The sequence below is a fragment of the Leuciscus leuciscus genome, assembly GCF_965113295.1.
Source record: "Leuciscus leuciscus genome assembly, chromosome: 2".
In the NCBI taxonomy this organism is placed as follows: domain Eukaryota; kingdom Metazoa; phylum Chordata; class Actinopteri; order Cypriniformes; family Leuciscidae; genus Leuciscus; species Leuciscus leuciscus.
This window is the reverse complement of record NC_138726.1, coordinates 32979914-32996368: the sequence shown is the minus strand read 5'-3', so window position 1 is coordinate 32996368 and position 16455 is coordinate 32979914. Positions and strand designations below refer to the sequence as shown.

The window sequence follows — 16455 nt, the reverse complement described above, 5'->3', positions numbered from 1 at the left end:
CTAGGTTCCATTACTGTCTGCCTGCTGCTGTTTTTCTTCCCTCTTTTCCACCTCCTAGCCTTCTGTCAGGCTCTGCCACCTAGGAGCTAGTAGCACACATGAGCTAGTGGAAACTTTTATTGATTTATTTTTTTGCAGCATTTTATTACAAGTGTCTCTGTCTTGTCTGATTTAAGTGAACATGACCCACAAAAGTAGTGCTATAATAAAATAATTTACATTTTTTACTTGCCATAAAAATATATGTACAATTGATGTTCCAGAAGCTCTTAAAATTAGTCATCCTATAGTTGCTTATGAAATGGACAGAGTGTGATTTTGTTTGTTATTCTCCAAAAATAAACCAGCCATTATTGTTTTTTTCTGTTTCACAATGCAATATAAAAAGATGTGAATACAATGAATATCCCATTTTACAATATATTGATGCAACTAATTTCAACATAAAGACATTGATACTCTCTCTTAGAATTAGCACAGATATGTGATGGATATTGAATAGTACTTGCATTTTCTAAAAAGTAATTCCTGATGTACTGCCGTCTTTGCACTGAAGTTATTTTATTTATTTTTTAATTTATTTCATTGACCAAGGACATCATTCTGTCTTCTTCAGTTTTTTCCCCCATCTACCCACTCACTATACCCACTTTGCATGGCTGCTGCTGTAGAATCAACCACATCTAGTCCATCACACAAAAGATTTCACCACCCTCACATTCATTTTGTTACCGTTGGGTATGTCACGGTGTGACTGTTTGGTGACGTGTGACCTCACTTAATCAGTCAATACAAAGTTGTTTTTTGATTAAATTGTCACTATTGATATTAGTTTGTCATGTTCCTATATCATGATGACATTATCAAAAAATAACTATAAATTGAATTGCTTCAGCCTTCTTTTTTTAGGCTATGAATCTGTGACAGTACATTGTTTAATGACAATTAGACTTGAACTAGATGTGGAGCCATCATTTTTGCCATTAATCTACAAAACTTGACTCAATACAAGTGTTGAGACGGGTGATGTTTAAACCTGAGCATGTGTTCTATATACAGTCTGCATTAAGCAAACAGATCATTAGTGCCCTGTCCAAGTAACACTGGCCTCCTCTCCTTGATTCTTCAAACCTTTGACTATTTGATAAAAATGCATAGTGTTATGCATTAATATGCATAATGTAGCGTTAAAGTAGTTGAATTTAATCCGATTTTGTGCCATCAAATGTCCATCACTGATCTTGGATCAACATCGTTACTGTAGTTCAGTGTTACTAATTTTATACACACTACTGTTCAAAAGTTTTTTATATAGATATAGAAATGTATACTTCTCAGCAAGGAGGCTTTCAATTGATCAAAAAAGATATTTATAATGTTACAAAGATTTCTATTTCAAATATGTGCTGTTTTTGGATCAAAGGATCAAAGAATCCTGGAAAAAATATATATCACGGTTTCCACAAAAATATTAAGTAGCACAACTGTTTTCAACAGTCTGATAATGAAATTATCTGCTTACTAATAATTTATTCCTTTACATGCACAACAGTCATGCCTAAGCAGACTTGCATGACTTTCTGGTTGTCGGCTTATTAAATAAAAGATGTGAATGTAAACAAACTTTCTGTATAGAATATATCAATATAGATTTTTGTAGAGACCATATGGTGTCTATGTATAAACTCTGCAATTTGATTAAAGGCTGAAATACATTACATTTCCCAAGATTTTTGCTCCAGTTCACAGTCTGTACAAGTCGATGCTTGAAGCGATATTTGAATTGACAGATTTCACAGAAAATCACATGGTGTATGATGGGCACAAACTCCAGTTTTTTAAGATTCAGACTATAATTCCGTCCAGTCGGAGGATATCAAATATTTGATATTTTCAGCCAATTTTAGAACAAATTTTGTTTTCAAATTTATTACTTCAGTAAATTGACAGTCAGTCCACCTAATCCAACTTACAAAGTTTGATATTTCTTTTATCAACAGAGTTTTTGTGCTTCTGATTTATCTTTCAAATTGTGTTAAAAGTATTTTCGAATATGAATGGATTGTCCAATGATCCTTAAATTTGAGCTCAATTGTTATTGAGCAGTCATGTAAATGAATGCAACGTGTAAAATATCAAGGAAAGGCGGCTGCTGTTTGGGACAATATATGCGATCTGTCTGAACATGGATGCAGTCTTCACATTAGAGATTTCCTCTATAAACAAGCATGCACTGCATGAAAGATTCATGTTTTGTTTTTGTTAGTTATTTTGTTCTGTCAGTTAAGTCGTGCATATTATAGCAAATGTCTTGTGAGATGCATTGTGCAGGTTTTTGTTGTGCACTTTTCTGTAAATGTCTGATCTCTGCCTCATCTGTAGCTGAACCTGTCCATCCTGAGGCAGACTGGTGGGTTAGGCATCAGCATAGCAGGGGGGAAAGGATCTACGCCCTATAAGGGTGACGATGAGGTACATTTTAATGAGCTTTCATGTAAAAGATTTTAGTAAATGCTTTTGTATGTGAGAGTGTTGTCAGCTTGTTTTAATGTATTGCACATGTCCTTTTCAGGGTATTTTCATCTCTAGAGTGTCAGAAGAGGGCCCTGCAGCTCGTGCTGGGGTCAAAGTGGGAGACAAACTTCTTGAGGTAAACATTGTTATAATTTTCTCCTTTGAGTTGCCCCATACAAAACCAGTCATTCATGCAGCTTTAAGTCCTCCATCTTTGTATTCATCGGGTCTTAGGTGAACGGAGTAGACCTGAACGGAGCAGAGCATCACTCAGCTGTCGAGGCCTTGCGTAACTCGGGGGCAGCTGTGGTTATGACCGTTCTACGAGAACGCATGGTGGAACCAGAGAACGCCATCACCACCACACCGTTGCGACCAGAAGATGATTATTTCCCCCGGGAGAGACGTTCCAGTGGGCTGCCTTTTCTCCTGGACCCTGCCTCACCTGCTGTTAGCACTGGACCTTCACAGCGACTAGCCACTTGTCTGATCCGCAACGATAAAGGTTTAGGTTTCAGCATTGCTGGAGGGAAAGGTTCAACCCCGTACCGAGTAGGAGACACGGTAAAAACAAGACGCTCTTCCAGATACACTTGTGACTTGCCTTGTTATAAATATTTTATGGTGTGTTCTTTGCTTTGGTGTCAGGTTGTTTTATCTCGGTGTTTGTTTACGGAGCACAGGACAGGTCGTTCGCTCTGTCCGTATGTTTAACATATTTAACAGAAATGTATGGACTGCATAAGCCTCTGTATGGTGCTCCTCATCACCTCTAGGATGTCTGACCGAGGCTGCGATGATTAGAATTACAGGGACTGACACCCGATAGTGCCGATAGATTATAGGATGGCAGGGGATGAAGTATTTTTGGATCTCTGCTGCAGACACGCATCAAACCACCCTCTATCTTTCTGACACACGGCCTCATTTATGCACCACTTTCACGAAGGAGACCGTCACACATTAGCACATGCACACACTCTAGGCTGAGTAAGTGTAAGTCCTGTTTTTGTTCCTCTGATTGACATTTGCGCTCGCTTTTACTAACAAGTTGATGTCACCAACTTGTCTGTTTGCTACATTGAGTTTTCAGCATGCAGCGTTATGATCTCACTTCTAGAGAACACACTGTGAAAGTGCTGACAAAGGCGGCTTGAAGACTATCTGCGTATCAATTGACAGATTTTTCTTTGAAGAATGAAATGGCCTTGAAGATCGTAGATAGTTATTTTAATACTACAGTTTAAAATACATTTTTAGAGTTTTAAATAACCATTTTTTTTAACTAATAATGGCTGTTAAAAAAAGGCAGGTAATTTCAAGCCAAGGTCAGCGGGATATTCTCTGCTTTAGAGGCATGTGGCATTGCAGCATGTTACACCAGCATACTCACTAGCTTTTAACCGCTATACAGGAGTGCTGTAAAATAGCACTGCAAGTGATTTTAGCACTGTCACTTCTAGAGTATGACCTTTTTTATTTCTTTGTGAATGTAAAAAGCAGTAAATTCACCGCTCTGTCTCAGTAAATAGGCTCATTTATAGCTTATTTTCATAACTTTTTGAGAATTTGGATGTTTACATACACTACTGTTCAGAATTTTGGATCACTTTTTTTTTTAAAGAAATAATTACTATATTTACTATATATTTACTATAGCAAGGATGCATTATATTGATCAAAAGTGACTAAAGATATGTTAAAAAAAATTCTAATGTTACAAAATATTTCTATTTTAAATAAATGCTGTTATTTCTATTAATCTTAGAATACAGAAAGAAGAAAAAAAAGATATTTCACAAAAATGTTAAACAGCAATGTTTTCAACATTGATGATAATAAGAAATGTCTCTTGAGCTGCAAATCATCATGTTAGACTGATTTCTGAAGGATCATGTGAAATCATGTGAGTAATGTTGTTGAAAATTCAGCTTTGCAATCACAGGGATAAATTACATTTTAAAATATTGTAAAATAGAAAAGTTAATTTCAAATTCAAATAAATGCAGCTTTGGTGAGCACAAGAGACTTCTTTCAAAAACATTTTTTAAAAATCTTATGGAGTTGAGATTACAGTTGACTTGACTGTGTTCTCCTGCTTTATTCTCAGGGAATCTTCATCTCTCGAATTGCTGAAGGAGGAGCTGCTCACAGAGACACTGTCCTGCACGTGGGAGACAGGGTCATATCAGTGAGTCCATCCATCTCTCGCACACACCTCTCTCTCTCTCTCTAGTTAGTGTAGTTAATCAACTTATTTTATTTTAGAGTTAAAAGAGTAGTTCACTTGAAATAAGTCAATTTTCTCACCTTCATGTCATTTAAAAACTTTAAAATAAAAAATAAAAACACACAAAAAAAAAAAAAAAAAAAACAATTTTCCCTTGGTACACAAAAGGAGATGTTTAGCACATTTTGAGGCTGTTGCAAAAAGTCAATGGTTACCAGGGTCTGCCAAGCTCCAAAAATGACAAACAGCACCATGAAAGTGATCCATACAAATCATGTGTTTTATTTTAAAGGGATAGTTCACTGTGAATTAAAATTTTGGTATGTTTTAGCTTACCTCAAGGGCATCCAAGATGTAGGTGTCTTTTTTTCCGCAGTAGTTTCAATTTTGATATTTTTAGGTCAAACCGTTCTTGTCTGTGTTCTTGTCTTGAACACAGCCACGTCCAAGTGATCTGAGAGCGCGGGCGGGTATAGATATATACACTAGATGTCGCCTTGGCTACGGTTTCCAATGAACTGCAGTAGCCAAGGCGACATCTAGTGTATATATCTATGCACCAGTCTGCGCACACGTCACACAGCAGGATGCGCCCGCGCTCTCAGATCACTTGGACGTGGCTGTGTTCAAGAGGTAAAAACGATATAAATACTGTTCGTTTTCTCACACAAACCGCTCGTTTCGTGTCTTAGGCCATCAATGTGTACTTACGATGGGGAATTGTTTAATTTGGACGATGGGGAATTGTTTAATTTGGACTCTGTGCATGCTCTTTGAGATAATGACCATAGACCTGCATTACATGACTGACAGACAAGAACGGTTTGACCTAAAAATATCAAAATTGAAACTACTTCGGAAAAAAAGACACCTACATCTTGGATGCCCTTGAGGTAAGCTAAAACATACCAAAATTTAATTTCAAAGTGAACTATCCCTTTAAGTGATAGCTTTGTGCGAGAAAAATACTAATTTATGCTGTTATCAAATCTCATTTATGTTCGTGTATATTAAATGTGGCACAGGAAGACGTCACCTCAAAAATCATGGGGTTTTGGATCTTATGAATATGACTTGATTTGGATCTGTTGTTCACACAAAGCTATTGTATGCAGGGTTTGAAATGAACTTTTTTACTCGCTGGCCTTTTGGCTACTAAATTAAGTTACCAGCCATTCAGAACTTCTACTAGCCAAAAAGTAAAAAAATAAACCAGATTAACTACGTCACAGCTAATGTATTTATATATATATATATATATATATATATATAATATAATATAATAATTTATAGATTATATAAAATTTGGATTTCATACATGAATTTCTTATTCAAACAAAATCCTGTCATCCAGCCATCTCCTCCCTTCCTCTTTCATCCTCATCACCAAAAATGTATTTTAGGTGAACAGATCAATACAGTACAAAGAACATAAAAAAAAATATTAATGATGGAAAATAACAATGGCTTTTCTGTTAACCAAATGCTTTTTAATCTTCGTTTTTGCTTCAATGTAAATTAACAAGCACGCCGTTATTAGTTGTGTACTGATGTGCGTGTTCAAGTAAGCCAGATATGAGCAGATCCTGCGCAATACGCTGTATTTAATACATCATGATGACTCACGAGTTCAGTATTTGCGCTAAATCTGCGCAGATTTGGCTTACACGAACTTCCCCAACAAAGTGAGTAAACATGATAAGTAACACGCCAAATTGGCTAGTGATTTGACAGCGTTACCCGCCAGTAGATTTTTACCTGCATTTGGAGGGTTGGCGGGTGTTCATTTCAAACCCTGATTGTATGGTTTTGGAATAAAGTTATATGGATTACCTTTTATGATACCTTTATGCTCCGTTTTCTGAGCTTTCTCTTTCATTATATGACAATTAGAACGCTAACACACGCGTTTGTGTTTTGCTATACCTTTAATAATAGATTTATTTGGTCCTGGGTATTAGATGGATTGAATCAAATTCATCTCACTGCATGGGTCGGTTAGAGTTAGTTTTAGCAGATTGCAACTGAGTTTTACTGTGCTGTTTTACTGTGCTGTACACCATAACCGTTCTGCTTCACACCATGAAATGATGTCACTGTGTAATTGTGCACTTCTCTCCTGGTAACCTTGCTTGTATTACTACTCAGCAATATGACAATTATAATCCAAACTGTTTTGTCTCCCTTGAGCCCTCTCTTTATTTTGCTATTTTTGCTGCTTCTTCCTCTGACCTTGCATGGGTTTTCACTAACACACTTCTTGCCTGCTTGGTGTCGGGTGTGGTGATGGGAGGTTTTTGACTTATTCTTTGGGCCTGCTGTCATGGTAACTGCATGCATTACCATAGCAGCTGCCGTTCTGTCACCCTGTGGTAAGCGCCGGTACTGAATGGCCAGTGCTGACCTCTGTTTGTCGCCATGGTGGAAGTTCTTACTTATAAACAATGTAACCAGAAATCAAAAATAGTCCTTCCTCACATGAAACAAGACAGATTTAGCCACATGCCTTGGCCTTGTAGAGAGAATCTCTGTTATGCAGTTTATGTGAAAATAATGAACACAGCGGCTTTAATCCGCGTTCCAACACAACATATAATGTGTCAAGATAAGACCCAGATTGTAATTAAAGGGCAGGATTTAAAGAATTTCATTCATTCATTCATTCATTCTCAAGTTAAAAGCAGGTTTTTATGTAGTCAGGCTACAGTCTCTTATCTGTCCAGGTATAGATGACATAATACGTAATCGAATATTTGAAGGATTAAATACAGGTTGCGCGTCACCTCTATCTTATGGAGCAAGTGCACAATCCAGAGGCAAATTGTAGTTTGATTAACATTTTAAGGTGCTGGAGAAAGCCAAGCTACAATCACATTTTCCAGATCTGTTAGTCTGACTTCCCCAAAACCAGCCTGGTATATTTCAATCAGTCTTAAAGGTGTACATAAACGGATTAATTACTGCTTTTTTTCCAAATGTAATGAAAGTTTTGTAGTGCATGTTATCGCACTTAATATCAATTGTAATTGTAACTCATCTTGGACTAATCCCACTTTTTATGAGTGAAAGGTCTAAATGTGACAAGCTGTAGTAGAGACTGTTTTCAAAGGCTGCTCTTTTTGTACTTGCTCTAACACACTACATGATCTTGCTACCTTAAGCATCTCCAGCACTTCATCTTTCTCCTATTGCACATTCCCTTCTCTTTTCACTTCCCTGGCCAGATGTGTATCAGTTTGGTTTGCATGATTTTTCACTGAGAACCCAGGTTTTTAAAACCAAAGTGGAAATCACTTTTCCTTTAAGCCTATGAATGCATGAGAGGACTCAGCATTGGCTTTCGCCTGATCCAGATCAGTCCTGTACAGGAAAATGTTTCCCCCGTTTAACACCTGGAATCTTTAATGTTCCTCTAAAAGCCTACATACAGCATTTAATGAGCCAGTAAGACATCACAGCTCAGCATGAAGGGCTTTCATCTGCCCATTCTGGGCATATTGGCCCTCTATGACCCTCTGGTGTTTGGCTGTCACTTCAGATCAATGGTGTAGACATGACAGAGGCCAGACATGACCAGGCAGTAGCGCTGCTTACTGGCACCTCCCCCACCATCACCCTCCTGGTCGATCGGGACCAGGCCAGTGCAGGGGGCGCCTCCCCTCGAACTCGACCTCATTCACCCCCTCCTCCAGAGCCATCTGACTCACCTGAGCAAGAGGAAGGAGGAGACGAGCACCTTGGAAACCATCTCAACTGTCCCATGGAAGATGAATACCCCATTGAGGTGCGAGCTCTAACTTAAAGTATGACAGTCAGTCTGTAGGGAATGTGTGAGTTGATAAATGCTGCTTGCTGTAGTTTAATCTCATAACAGCTTCATTTTGATGTTTTAATGCCTCACTCAACAGAGAAAATGGTGCACGGTATGAACATTGCATACTGGATTTATTGTTTTAGGATTGTGATTTGGCCTTTTGAAATTTACTCTTGCTTTTGCATTTTATTGATGTTCCCTTGATGTTTTGAAGTTGTGTAGTTGTATAGACTGGCCCCGAAGACGTGTGCGTCTCCATCACAAATAACTGAACAGTCAGTTATTTTCTCTAAAACATTGACACTACCATTCAAAAGTTTGGGGTCAGTAAGATTTTTCTTTTCTTTTTCTTTTTTTAAAAGAAATTAATACTTTTTTTTCGGCAAAGATGCGTTAAATTTCATCAAAAGTGACAGACATTTTATGTTAAACTTTCGATTCATCAATGTTTCCTGAACCAAGTACCACAGTTTCCACAGAAATATTAACATATTAAGAGTATCATAAGAATAAATTAAGCAGCACAACTTATTTCATCATTGACGATAATAAGAAATGTTTCTTTAGCAGCAAATCAACATATTAGAATGATTTCTGAAGGATCGTGTGACACTAAAGACTGGAGTAATTATGCTGAAAATTCAGCTTTGCAATCAAAAGAATAATTTGTTTTAAAATATATTAAAATGCAAAACAATGTAATATTTCAAAATGTTGCTGTTTTTACTGTATTTTTGGTAAAAAAAAAATGCAGCCTTGGTGAGACGAGAGCTTTTTTTATTAAAAAAGCAACAAAAACAAAAGTTACCAACCCCAAACTTTTGAGAAGTATCTTATTTAGTATTATAAATGAATCCCAAAGATTATATCATCCATCTGACCTATTGCAAACCTAACTTTTTAAACTCAATACATAAAACTTGACTTCTTAATACATCGCATTTTCCTCTCTGGACAGGAAGTGATGCTGATCAAAGCAGGTGGTCCCCTGGGTTTGAGCATTGTAGGGGGTAGCGACCATGCCAGTCACCCGTTTGGAATTAATGAGCCAGGGGTGTTCATCTCAAAGGTAAAATAAACCTTCATTATTATTTACAAGTATCTAGTATGATGCAGGTTAATGTCAAAAATGAATGCTGTGATTTGTGGTCAGTGGAGCTTGTGTCAGATGAATTCATTTCTGACCTTATTGCGTCTGAGTTAGGTCATCTCCAATGGCTTGGCCTCTCTGAGTGGACTTCGTGTGGGTGATCGTATCTTGGAGGTGAACGCCATCGACCTGCGACATGCCACACACCAGGAAGCTGTTAGAGCATTGCTCTCCAACAAACAGGAGATCCGCATGCTTGTGCGCAGAGATCCCTCGCCTCCCGGCATGGAGGTATTATCACATTTGCACAGGAATGTGAGCAAAACCTACAGTATGGCCAGATGCCATATCAAAACATATCTTTGTTATTGTAGGAGATTGTCATTCACAAGCAGCCTGGAGAAAAGCTAGGAATCAGCATCAGGGGTGGCGCTAAAGGCCATGCAGGAAACCCCTTTGATCCCACAGATGAGGGCATCTTCATTTCCAAGGTAACCATAAAACTTAAACCCTTCAGGATTCTGATTGCAAAAAAAACTGGTCTGGTTTCCTCCTCACTACAGTCATGTAAATTCTTGATTTGTTACTCACTTGTTCTTATAGGTGAGCACCAGTGGTGCCGCTGCACGAGATGACCGACTGCGGGTGGGCATGCGCATTCTTGAGGTGGGCAACAACAGTCTGCTGGGTATGACCCACACGGAAGCAGTGAGGGTCTTGCGTGCCTCCGGTGATTCCTTGGTTATGCTTGTGTGTGATGGCTTTGACCCAAGAAACGCTACAGGCATAGAGGTAAACACTTACAGGAGGAGAAGCAATCTGCTATGGTGTCCAGCTGTGGCTCAAATAATTATATTATAATATGTACAGTACTTTGCAAATGTCTTAGGCAGGTTAGTATTTTCACCCCCAAAAAATGGTTAAGCCAGTTATTTATATCTTTTGCTGTAGTGTGTCAGTAGGAAATATAAGTTAACATTTCCAAACATTCCGTTTGCATTAATTGTAATAATCCAGTGAGATTTGTGTATGCACAATATAAATGATATAATAACTGATATAAAAATAACTGGCTTGAAGTCATATTGTTGGTAAATACTAACGTGCCTAAGACTTTTGCACCGTGCTGTATAAACTACTACATATTTTGCATATTTATTTGTAATTGATTTGATTTTTCAGGCATCCCCTGGTGTTATTGCAAACCCGTTTGCGGCCGGTATTGTTCGTAAGAACAGTATGGAGAGCATCTCGTCAGTAGACAGAGACCTGAGTCCTGAAGAGATTGACATCATGCAGAAGGTAAAATCTCTGCGGCACACAGAATAGGAAGAACAGTGGAATGGATGGAAAAATTATATTCTTCTGTCTGAACTTTCCTGCAGGAGGTAGAAATGGTAAGAGAGACGTCCCAGTGGGAACGGGAGGAGATGGAAAAAGTGGTGAGTAATTTCCTCCCCAAATCGCCTTTGTCATAACAGATTATTATCATAATAACAATTGCTATTAAAATGACAACAACTTCCAGATCTCCCCTATAACTATAACTAATATATGTGGATCTGTCCTTTTCTTCTCTCTTTCTCTTATGCCCCACTTTTCCCCCAAACCATTCTGAATGATTTTGGGTGTTGCTCATTCCAAACATCACATCTCGTTTCTACTCAATTCCATTCATCTCCTTCATTAAATATGTTCTCGTGTCTACATGGTTCCCTGATTTTATTTTTCATCCATGACTCTGTCACCTAAACCTCATCCCCATCTGTGCAATGGATGTCATCGGAATGTGTGTGTCCATCCATATTTGTGTCGGTAAAATGTGTGCATGTGTGATTGGGTAAATTTCACCAACCCACCCCCCACTCCCTCCTTATTACCCTCCCTCTTTTGGTAAAGGAGCGTATGCGCTTGGAGCGCGAGGAGGCAACTCGCTTGCTGGAGGAGGAAACTGAGGTGAGGCCTTATGCCCTCCCTGTCATAACGGCCCACAGTAGGGCTCCAGGAGTGAAACACGGGACCAGCCGTCACCTTGAACATGAACAAATGAGTCATGTCTGAACCTCTGAACATTAGAAGCTCTTTAGATACAGTGTCCTCATACTCAAAGCTTAATGAAAAGTCTAAATAAAGTTCAGAAGATTGCTGAACATGTTCTTTCAGTGAACAAAGATCTTTCAATGTAATCTTTCTAATGCTCTCTCTACAGAATTTGAGCACTGGGCCATTGAAACTGGACTACAAGACACTGGCGGCTCTGCCTACGACTAGTCTACAGAAAGTTAACAGAGTAAGTACCTACATGTAGCATCTTGTTTTAGTAAATAGGCTAGAAAGCATCTAGAAAAAAAATATTTGAAAGACTTTTGAACATAAATGCCAGGTAAGGATTTCAAAACAAATGCTTCCTTATCATAGTGCGTACACCCACTGGCTGCTGCACGTCCATGAAATGAGCCTTTGTCACTGCAGACTAGGGCTGAGTATTGACACAGAGTTTATTCAGTTGGAATAAATCTATTCGATTTCAATTCACAACCTCTTGATTCGATTCCAATTTCAGTTCATTTGGATATATATCAGAATCAGTTCGGAAAGAAAGTCTCTCAATTAAATCTGTAAGCTATACTGTCAGTTGGTACAATACTAATAACATTAAAGGGCCCCTATAATGCTATTTTAAAGTCTCCTAATTTTGTTTAGGAGGTCTCCTACAACAGGTTTACATGCATCAAAGGTAAAAAAAAAAGTTTCATTTTCAAAACAAAAATGGCCATTGCCATAACTGATCTTCAGCTCCATCCGGAGGCTTCTTACAGCTCAGCGATTGTACACTGTAAACTAAAAACGGTAACGAACGATGACGTCGATTTTACCATATCAATCCGAGCGCGAGTCCGAACTAGTCATTCAACCTGAACCTCCATCGCAAGAGACAAGAGACGCAAGCGTCTTGACGACATATTCACACGAACGAGCTACAGCAAGATGTCCTGTCCACGCAGAACGTAGTAAGTCGTGACGTGTGAACTTCGCGAAAATAATCCAAACGACTCGTTTGAGCGATTCAGAGTCGACTCTTTCTTTTGAGATACATTTTTATTTATGATGCACTTTCAGCTTTACAATTTTGCTGACTATTTACATTCACATACAGCTACATTACACACTGCATGAAAGGCCATTTTCAAAAATTCATAATAGGGGCACTTTAAAGGTTCAAATGAGCAGAGTCTAAACTATTAAATTATCTTGCTAATTATTTTAAGATATAATAATCAACAATAAGAAACATTTAAATTTTTGGGGCAGTTTTTATATAAATGATGATGGCTGTCATCGCAGGTTTTTTTTTCTTCGTGACCGATTTATTCAAACATACATTCAATAAGACATCACTAACAGGTACAAATATTATAAATATGTAACAGTGTATATTACATATATAGAGTTATTATTTCTAATTAACTGGCGAGTTTATGGATATTGAATAGCTTCCCTAAGGTAAATACAAAGTTATGTATCATTGTTTACAAGCTATTTTGACACTTTTTTTGCGGTCGAAACACTGATTGAGAGATAACATGAGACATGAAACATTTCAGTAAGTTCTACTCTCTAAGTAAGTTTCTTTCTAAATACCTGATTGTTGATTCATGTTTATTTTATGCTGTAACTTAGCCTGGTTAAAACCAGACCATTCTCAGTAGTAACTGAGTTATGGTCTGGCAAAGCTTCATTAATAACTCCTTTCCAAAGGGCGTCACCAACGGACATTGCTCAAATGCCTCTGGGCGCAATTGGATAGACCTAAAACCAATCAGAGCGATCGTCATCGTGTAAAGCCATATGCTGCGTCTCAATTCGCCTAAGTTACACTACGCCATAAAAGTATGTACTCTTTTTGTGAAGAAAAGGTATTTACTTTTGAATGTGTAGCAAAAAAGTAGGCAAGCTTTGGGACATACTACTTCATCATCTTTATCGTACGGATCTGTCGCGTGCATCCTGTCACGTAAACTGCCCTGTCAATCATCTTGTCACAGTTAAAATCCTCTATTAAATCGAATTAAAATTCCTACCGTTTCGGAGAGAAATGTAGTAGCACGTTCATCTGCCAGTGGGTCTTTCATGGAGACTGTCCTCGTGTTTGCAATTTGAATATAATAATGCTGCATTTAAAAGTTGGTGCGCTTCACCAACGGGACGTCGCTCAAATGCCTCTGGGCACAATTGGATAGACCTAAAACCAATCAGAGCGATCGTCATCGTGTAAAGCCCGCCCCAACGTTTCTGATTGGTGCCGCAATTTAGACAGATTAGAAATGGGCTTGAATGAGCTCTCTCCCAGACTACTTGCAGAGCAAATCTAAATTTGCCGGAAGTTTTCTGGGTTTTCCCAGGCTAGCTGTAACTAGTAGTAAAGAGGAAGAGATGATGGGCACACTTGTACGCCGCTCTGCCGCTTGAGCTGAGGCGGCTGCAGAGATTGTTCTGTCACACTACATTAAAGAGCATCAAAATGACATTTATGTTTGAATTTTGTGATAAAATTGGCAGAATTTAAAAGCTTAGTCTCTGTTACTTATTAAAAGTAACAAACCACAAAGCTTATGGGTCAGCTCATATTTCCTCAGATGCTTGAATGCTTAGTGTATTGGTCTTCTGAAACATTGAGGTCAAGCTTTACATTTGCTTAGTAGTGCTCCTTTTACTAGTAGTGCCAAAGGTGAAGCAGTCCAGCTGCTGGTCATTCCAGCCATACCTCTGACAAAATACAGATTGTATTTGCCGGTGCTTGAGGGGTAGTGAGGGGAGGTGCCAGCCGACAGCTGACAGTAGCTCAAGTTATTTTAAAATGTGTGCTGTGAGCTGATTGGTTGAATGGTTTAATGGGTGGGGCCATTGAGAATGAGGGAGCCTTGGAAGATCTTGACAGTTGAGTTATCTAGAATCGAGCCGTTTGGAATCAGCTCCTGTCATCGTATTGTGAGTGTACCACTGCTATTACTCTACAACTCTTTGACTTTTCTGTTATTTCTTTATCACTCATTCCTTCTTTACTACTTTTTCTTCTTTTTCTTTTTTCTGAGTGTTTTATCTTTTACTGAAATAATAACAGTATCTATTGGTTGTTGGACGTTGGGTTTGAGTTAAGTCAGTAAATTGTATTATGTTAGTTCCACACAAACATCCCACTTACAGCGACGTATTGCCTTTAGTGATGTTCAGTAAAGGTTATAAAATGTAGTAGATGTAATTTGAGTTTTTTGATGTTCCTTGATATATTCCTTGCCTCTTTATCTTTAATTTTTAGCCTGTGTCTATTTTCTGGGAATGTATAACCTACATAGCACTAGCAGCTGTTAGCAAAGTTAAGTGAGGCATGGAGAGGGGGTGGACTGCTCTTAGACAGGGAAACACTACCGCACCGTTTTTCGTGGTATATGAAGAACCATTTAGTCACGGCTATTTATAGAGACTGTTTTGTAGAGCAGTGACTTTTATCTGCACACAAGAGCCATTGAATGAAGTTTTTTATTAGAATGGGGCCATTAACTATGTGCAACGGTCACAACTTAAGCATCACAATGTGCCACCAACTGCACCTGTTTGTAAAGCCACATTTGAAGCATTTTTTTCCCTGTGATGAGAATCAGAGAACAGATTTATAATTCTTCGTAAAGTTGCATATTGTGGTTAGTGTCCACTCTGTAGTTACATGCACTTGTAAGAACTACTTATGAATTAAATTAGGTTGTATATTTAAACTTCAGTTGTCTCTTAAAGCAAGCATTCAACGTTCATGATGGTGAAAAGATTTTAAATTGTGTATACCTCCTTACAAAGGCAAAATGTAGTAACTACATCAAAACTGAAACGTTATTTTTAACTAAACTGTTAAAAATAGTTGTTCTTTAATTGAAAAGATTTAAATGTTTTTTTTGTTTGTTTTCTTTACTTAAATGAGAAAGAAATGTTGCATTAGAAATTAACTTTTAAGTACTTAAGTACTACATTTTCTATAACTGAAATAAAAATGAATTAAAGCTATAAAGAAATATTTTTTAAAAACAAAAACCAAAAAAAAGTACAACAAAATTGCTAAAATGAAAACTGAATATATAAACATCAAGGTTAATTCAAAATATTAATGAAATCTATAATATTATATAATTAATACTAAAATAACACAGCACTGAAACGGAAAAACGGCTCCCTGGTTATTGAATTCATTGATTGTATTTTTCACATGAAGTTTTCTCTGAAATTTTTCTCTGAGTCTGTCACAGGACATATCAAGCCTAAAGTCTATATTAAAGCACACAGCACATTAGTGCAAATGTTCAGGATTGAGTGACTGTTCACTGTGAGATGTCTCAGGCTGATGGGATAGCTGTATTTAGCACCTCACTCATCTGAATTGGCGTGACCGGTAGATGTTTGTGACTTTAGCATGGCTGTGATTCTTCCCAACTCTGCCAGACTAAACCCAACTGTTTCACTCTTTACTGCTTTTCTTTTCTTTTACATTTTCTGTGTTCTCATTCTCATGTCATTTTCCTGTCCCCTTTATGTATCATTAGTTGCTCTGCTCTTTTATCTGTCTTTGTTTCCTTCTCACATTATTTCTCCCTTTTGTCTCTGTCGACCACATTCTCTCTCTCATTCCTCAGTTTTCTCCCTCCTTTGCTGCATTCGTCACAATGGAGGCTGCCATGCCAGCTGGCCCTGTAGATCCCCTGGGTTTTGAGAAAGTCCATGCCTCTATGTACCATGTAGAGCCCATTGCCCTCCCTTCATCTT

The 16455-nt window shown here is 38.0% G+C and overlaps 1 protein-coding gene across 8 annotated transcripts in view; it reads left to right on the top strand.

Annotated features, from left to right (window-relative positions):
• Positions 1-16455, top strand: part of scrib (scribble planar cell polarity protein) — a 97297-nt gene that overhangs the window by 63479 nt on the left and 17363 nt on the right. For 5 of the 8 annotated variants that reach the window (XM_082162104.1, XM_082162109.1, XM_082162103.1 and 2 more), the window contains 13 exons: positions 2383-2472; positions 2573-2650; positions 2749-3078; positions 4625-4705; positions 8283-8528; positions 9517-9627; positions 9763-9939; positions 10023-10139; positions 10252-10440; positions 10831-10950; positions 11034-11090; positions 11548-11604; positions 11858-11938. In XM_082162104.1, coding sequence (XP_082018230.1) covers positions 2383-2472; positions 2573-2650; positions 2749-3078; positions 4625-4705; positions 8283-8528; positions 9517-9627; positions 9763-9939; positions 10023-10139; positions 10252-10440; positions 10831-10950; positions 11034-11090; positions 11548-11604; positions 11858-11938 — 1734 coding nt within the window. The remainder of the gene's footprint in view (positions 1-2382; positions 2473-2572; positions 2651-2748; positions 3079-4624; positions 4706-8282; positions 8529-9516; positions 9628-9762; positions 9940-10022; positions 10140-10251; positions 10441-10830; positions 10951-11033; positions 11091-11547; positions 11605-11857; positions 11939-16455) is intronic. The other 3 variants (XM_082162105.1, XM_082162107.1, XM_082162106.1) reach the window with 1 other exon arrangement.